Raw genomic sequence first — 6,821 nt, 5'->3', positions numbered from 1 at the left:
AATAACATGGCTATATACAGGAAGTACCAGGTAATAACATGGCTATATACAGGAAGTACCAGGTAATAACATGGATATATACAGGAAGTACCAGGTCATAACATGGCTATATACAGGAAGTACCAGGTAATAACATGGCTATATACAGGAAGTACCAGGTAATAACATGGCTATATACAGGAAGTACCAGGTAATAACATGGCTATATACAGGAAGTACCAGGTAATAACATGGCTATATACAGGAAGTACCAGGTAATAACATGGCTATATACAGGAAGTACCAGGTCATAACATGGCTATATACAGGAAGTACCAGGTAATAACATGGCTATATACAGGAAGTACCAGGTCATAACATGGCTAACACCCCAGAGAGGATCAGCTCACCTGTAAAGCAGATGGCTAGAATTCCTCTAATGAAAACACCAGATTGTAACTTTGAACAAAACAGTTGTTAGCATTCTGTCTCTGCTTCAGTTACTGTCTATAATTTGTAGATAAAGGAAACAATCCCTTTGTGGAGGTAAGAGGTTGCTTCCTAATAAGGTAAGAACAAGCCTCTCTCTATCTGTTCCTGTAGGAAGGAGAAGGAGGGAAAGGAAGGGGGGTTCAGGATGCCTCTTTTGTGTGACAGGTAAAATAGAGGGAACTAACTACAGGTCTACACCCACTCTCTCGCTCTTACACACACACACACACACACACACACACACACACACACACACACACACACACACACGATACACACACACACACACGACACACACACACACACACACACACGACACACACACACACACACACACACACACACACACACACACACACACACACACACACACGATACACACACACACACACACACACGATCACACACACACACACACACACACACACGATACACACACACACACACACACACACACACACACACACACACACACACACACACACACACACACACACACACACACACACACACACACACACACACGATACACACACACGACCACCACTCTGTATCTCCCTAATGATCCCTTCAGTTCACACCTCCACCTCTGGAACCAGGGGCACCATGGGACTGGAGAGGAGGAGGGGGGAGGTGGAGAGGTGGACGGGGAGGGGGGGGAATGGGGGAGGAGGAGGGGGAGGGATGGAGAGGAGGAGGGGGAGGGATGGAGGCGGGGGGAGGGCGGGGGAATGAAGGCGGGGCAGCAGCCTCCTGAGGTAGCAGAGGAAGGAGGATAGTAGTAGCAGAGTGGCTAATCATTACACTATAATAAACACATACAGAGATACAGCTTATCAATAGACCATAGTAGCAGAGTGGCTAATCACTGTGTCTGTGGGCTGGCTTGTAGCCAGACTATCCTCTGTGTCTGTGGGCTGGCTTGTAGCCAGACTATCCTCTGTGTCTGTGGGCTGGCTTGTAGCCAGACTATCCTCTGTGTCTGTGGGCTGGCTTGTAGCCAGACTATCCTCTGTGTCTGTGGGCTGGCTTGTAGCCAGACTATCCTCTGTGTCTATGGGCTGGCTTGTAGCCAGACTATCCTCTGCTCTGTGTCTGTGGGCTGGCTTGTAGCCAGACTATCCTCTGTGTCTGTGGGCTGGCTTGTAGCCAGACTATCCTCTGTGTCTATGGGCTGGCTTGTAGCCAGACTATCCTCTGTGTCTGTGGGCTGGCTTGTAGCCAGACTATCCTCTGTGTCTGTGGGCTGGCTTGTAGCCAGACTATCCTCTGCTCTGTGTCTGTGGGCTGGCTTGTAGCCAGACTATCCTCTGCTTTGCTTTCATCTGCACTAGAGCAATACATTAAGGGATTGATGCTGGGCACGAGCAATGATGTAATGCAGATAGTGGATCCGCGGTATCAATGCTGAGCGTTGGGGTGTGTGTGTGTGTGTGTGTGTGTGTGTTTGCACATAACACCATCAACTGACAGGGGACCCATGTTTACAAACTAAGACTATCATTTATCAGTAGAAATCAATGAACGCCCGTCAAGGTACATGTCGCAGATGGGACCACACAAAGACACACACTGGCCATAGCAACGATGATCCATCTCTAGGGAAGCATTAATCACACAACATTCCAATACTATTAAAACCCCACATTGTCTGGTTCTGCCTGTAGATTAAAACCCACATTGTCTGGTTCTGGTTCTGCCTGTAGATTAAACCCACATTGTCTGGTTCTGGTTCTGCCTGTAGATTAAACCCACATTGTCTGGTTCTGGTTCTGCCTGTAGATTAAAACCCACATTGTCTGGTTCTGGTTCTGCCTGTAGATTAAACCCACATTGTCTGGTTCTGCCTGTAGATTAAAACCCACATTGTCTGGTTCTGCCTGTAGATTAAAACCCACATTGTCTGGTTCTGCCTGTAGATTAAAACCCACATTGTCTGGTTCTGGTTCTGCCTGTAGATTAAACCCACATTGTCTGGTTCTGCCTGTAGATTAAACCCACATTGTCTGGTTCTGCCTGTAGATTAAAACCCACATTGTCTGGTTCTGGTTCTGCCTGTAGATTAAAACCCACATTGTCTGGTTCTGGTTCTGCCTGTAGATTAAAACCCACATTGTCTGGTTCTGCCTGTAGATTAAAACCCACATTGTCTGGTTCTGGTTCTGCCTGTAGATTAAAACCCACATTGTGTGGTTCTGGTTCTGCCTGTAGATTAAACCCACATTGTCTGGTTCTGCCTGTAGATTAAACCCAAGTTGTCTGGTTCTGGTTCTGCCTGTAGATTAAACCCACATTGTCTGGTTCTGCCTGTAGATTAAAACCCACATTGTCTGGTTCTGGTTCTGCCTGTAGATTAAACCCACATTGTCTGGTTCTGCCTGTAGATTAAAACCCACATTGTCTGGTTCTGGTTCTGCCTGTAGATTAAACCCACATTGTCTGGTTCTGCCTGTAGATTAAACCCCACATTGTCTGGTTCTGCCTGTAGATTAAAACCCACATTGTCTGGTTCTGGTTCTGCCTGTATAAATAGCCTTAACCATCACCTAACTCAGATGAGCTTTATTAGTCTGTGTTGATAGATTAGACCAAGGAAATGAAGAAGGGAGTGAGCGACCAAATGCAGCAGCAGCTGCTGCAGTACAACACTTGATTTAAAACGATGTGTTTTAAATGTAAATATGACAAAGTTTTAGATCAACGCAGAATATTATCCAACATGGAAACCACTACAGTATCAGAAAACATTCAAATGGAACAACAAACAAAACCAACACTATAATAGAGTACTGACCTAGACAGACCAAAGCGAACCGTATTAATATCCATAAAACCAGGAGAAGCTCTGGCGCTCTAGTCCGATCCATCATTCCAGCAGCCCAGGTCGTCCTTTTGTCATCTTGGGGGTAATTTCCGTAACATCTGTACCAATAGCATCCGAATATTTTCCGTGACCTTTGTAGATGTCATGAACTCAAGTCCCCTCTCTGTAGAAAAAAACAATAATAATAACTAGGACGTGGGTAAATTGTGTTTGCAGCTCAGATACGCTACGCAGAGGGACGCAGCCCGCTAGGACAATGTGATACAGTGAAAAGAGAAGATGTGATCGTACATCGTCGGTCTCTGCTTCAATGGCTCGTTTGGTTTCCGCTTTGATTTATATCCTAAAAGGAAGGAAGGGAAAAGTCTCTGCGTTTGTGAGACATTAGACAAAAGGCACGTCGGCAATACACTTACGACTGTCCCCGGTCCTTTATTTCGGTTTGGACTGTTCACTGTTTATAGCTGCTATTTTATTCGCCGTCAACACTCGAGTATTTTCATCTCCCTTTATGCACTATCCTGTGCATGAAAGTGGACAATGGTGCAGGGATCATTTTACCGTGCAGTTACGCGTTGTCTGTCATATTTAAGTTCAACCTAAATCTTAGTTTTTGCAGTCGCTGCAGTTTGTTATGCCGAGCAGAGCCTTCTTTGAATTGAATAATGTTTTTCCCCCCATCCCGTGCAGGGAGGTCTTCATTGAATACGTCGTTATAATGTTTTTGTCGTCAAATCCTGACCCCCAATGGCCGCATGGTGGTATTGCATGTTCGCGCCAGTGATTCTATTAAGAATAAAATAAAATACATTTTTATTTTGTCACATGCGCCGAATAAAACAGGTGTAGTAGACCTTACAGTGTAATGCTTACTGACAAGCCCTTAACTAACAATGCATTTTTTTTTATGACAGTTAAGAAAATATTGACTAAATAAACTAAAGTAAACACAATAAAATAACGATAAGGAGGCTATATACAGGGCGTTACGGTACAGAGCAATGTGCTTTATATAGGGTATTACGGTACAGAGGTGGTACAGGTTAGTCCAGGTAATTGAGGTAATATGTACATGTAGGTAGGGGTAGTGACTAGGCATAGATAATATACAGAGAGTAGCAGCAGTGTAAAAACAAATATTAAAATAGTCTGGGTAGCCATTTGATTAGCTGTTCAGGAGTCTTATGGCTTGTGGGTAGAAGCTGTTCAGGAGCCTTTTGGACCTAGACTTGGCGCTCTGGTACCGCTTGCCGTGCGGTAGCAGAGAGAACAGTCTATGACTTGGGTGGCTGGAGTCTTTGACAATGTTTTGGGGCCTTCCTCTGACACCGCCTGGTATAGAGGTCCTGGATGGTAGGAAGCTTGGCCCCAGTGATGTACTGGGCCGTACGCACTACCCTTTGTAGTGCTTTACGATCGGAGGCCGAGCAGTTGCCATATCAGGTGGTGATGCTGCCTGTCAAGATGCTCTCGATGGTGCAGCTGTAGAGCTTTTTTGGGATCTGAAGACCCATAGTTTGTTAGTGATGTGGACACCGACACTCATCACTAAGCTAAGGACCCCTGGGACTAAACACCTCCCTCTGCAACTGGATCCTGGACTTCCTGACGGGCCGCCCCCAGGTGGTGAGGGTAGGTAATAACACATCCGCATGCTGATCCTCAACACGGGGCCCCGCAGGGGTGCGTGCTCAGGGGTGCGTGCCCAGGGGTGCGTGCCCAGGGGTGCGTGCCCAGGGGTGCGTGCTCAGGGGTGCGTGCCCAGGGGTGCGTGCCCAGGGGTGCGTGCCCAGGGGTGCGTGCTCAGGGGTGCGTGCCCAGGGGTGCGTGCCCAGGGGTGCGTGCCCAGGGGTGTGTGCCCCTGTATATAGCCTCACTTTTTATTTTACTGCTGCTGTTGAATTACTTTTATTTTCTATTTTCTATTTTTTACTTATCTATTTTTTTTACTTAACACTTATTTTTCTTAACTACATTATTGGTTAAGGGTTTGTAAGTAAAACATTTCACTGTAAAGGTCTACACCTGTTGTATTCAGCATGTGACAAATAATATTTGATTTGATTTGAATACTCTCTTGGTATTCGCCCTGTTTAACTTAAATTCGGTTTAATTAGTTACTAAAATGCTGGCCCGTGTAATTTTCTACAACATATCATTATGGTTGGATTTCGGGAAGGGCAGGGAGGTCACCGTCATCAAAGCTTAGAGATCCTTGAGAAAGAGGTGGTGGGTCCGTCTGAAAAACAAAAAGGCACTGCTGAGATTCGAACTCAGGATCTCCTGTTTACTAGACAGGCGCTTTAACCAACTAAGCCACAGCGCCGCCGAGTCATGCAGGAATTAAAAGGGTAAATATCTTTACTGTTGGCAAAATGTGAAACTCTTAAGAATATTTTGGTTGTTTTTTTTCCCCTTCATCATATCACCATCAGGTTTTACCAGTTGAATATTGACACAAACATAATACTTTTTTCGTATTACAACTTTTCTGAAATATTTGATTAAAATATGCAAAATGAGGCGATATAACGTTAAATATGCAATATTTGCATATCGCGCAAATAAATGTTTCTGGAAACTGGATGAAGTCAGCCTAAAAATGTTCGTTTCATTTTAAGACATACATATTTATTTCATAATTTATGTCTGTAAAATACAAGTCATGTAACGTTAAATGGCATTTTTTGGCGCAATTTTTCCAACGCAAATTTTATTTAGAATAAAAAATGAACAACCTATAAACGATTCCCTCTGGACAAATCTGGAGAATATATCTCAGTATAACCCACACAACATGTGGAGAATGCAGATGGTAAGTCAGTCTGGAGAATATATCTCAGTATAACCCACACAACATGTGGAGAATGCAGATGGTAAGTCAGTCTGGAGAATATATCTCAGTATAACCCACACAACATGTGGAGAATGCAGATGGTTCTGAAGATGAGAAACAAAATGGGGGGAGTCTGTGTTGGCTTGTGGGAAGATATAAGGGAGTCTGTTGGCTTGTGGGAAGATATAAGGGAGTCTGTTGGCTTGTGGGAAGATATAAGGGAGTCTGTGTTGGCTTGTGAGAAGATATAAGGGAGTGTGACTTTTGGGAAATGGATGTTAAAGACAAGTACACTGAATTTAGACTAACAAACTTCCCTTTTAGACCCAGTCACCATCTATTCAAAGTAAATTACTATAGATTGTCCAGTTTGAAACATTCACTATGAAATGGGCTTTTACATTATGTGTAATTTTATGTAGTGAGCTTTGAAATTATTGCTGAATTTCCATTTTAAAGTGCTTAAAACAAAATGTGGATGATGGTAGTATGGGAAACTAAAGAAAATATACATTTGTAATGTTTACTTTTAGAAAATACTAATATTAAATTGACCAAAATACCCCAAAAAATCTCAAAATAGGTAGATGCAAAAATTGGCTTAAACGTTAACAAAAGGCTCCGCTGAGATTCGAACTCAGGATCTCCTGTTTACTAGACAGGCGCTTTAACCAACTAAGCCACGGCGCC

General features: G+C 43.9%; 1 protein-coding gene and 2 non-coding genes across 4 annotated transcripts in view; all 3 read right to left on the bottom strand.

The window, feature by feature from the left end:
• Positions 1–4,016, bottom strand: part of lrp3 (low density lipoprotein receptor-related protein 3) — a 71,997-nt gene extending 67,981 nt beyond the window's left edge. The window contains exons 1-2 of one of the 2 annotated variants that reach the window (XM_045708709.1): positions 3,587–4,016; positions 3,266–3,458 (exon numbers count right to left, since the gene is read on the bottom strand). In XM_045708709.1, coding sequence (XP_045564665.1) covers positions 3,266–3,341 — 76 coding nt within the window. In that variant the 5' untranslated portion in view covers positions 3,342–3,458; positions 3,587–4,016. The remainder of the gene's footprint in view (positions 1–3,265; positions 3,459–3,586) is intronic. The other variant, XM_045708710.1, reaches the window with a different exon arrangement.
• Positions 4,017–5,547: 1,531 nt separating this feature from the next.
• On the bottom strand, positions 5,548–5,621 carry trnat-agu (transfer RNA threonine (anticodon AGU)). Its single transcript has one exon. It is a non-coding gene; the product is annotated as a tRNA-Thr (tRNA).
• Positions 5,622–6,747: 1,126 nt separating this feature from the next.
• trnat-agu (transfer RNA threonine (anticodon AGU)) lies at positions 6,748–6,821 on the bottom strand. The gene has a single exon. It is a non-coding gene; the product is annotated as a tRNA-Thr (tRNA).

The sequence above is a fragment of the Salmo salar genome, chromosome ssa26 (assembly GCF_905237065.1).
Source record: "Salmo salar chromosome ssa26, Ssal_v3.1, whole genome shotgun sequence".
NCBI lineage: Eukaryota > Metazoa > Chordata > Actinopteri > Salmoniformes > Salmonidae > Salmo > Salmo salar.
Note: the sequence above shows the minus strand (reverse complement) of the source record. Positions and strands in the feature narration are given on the sequence as shown.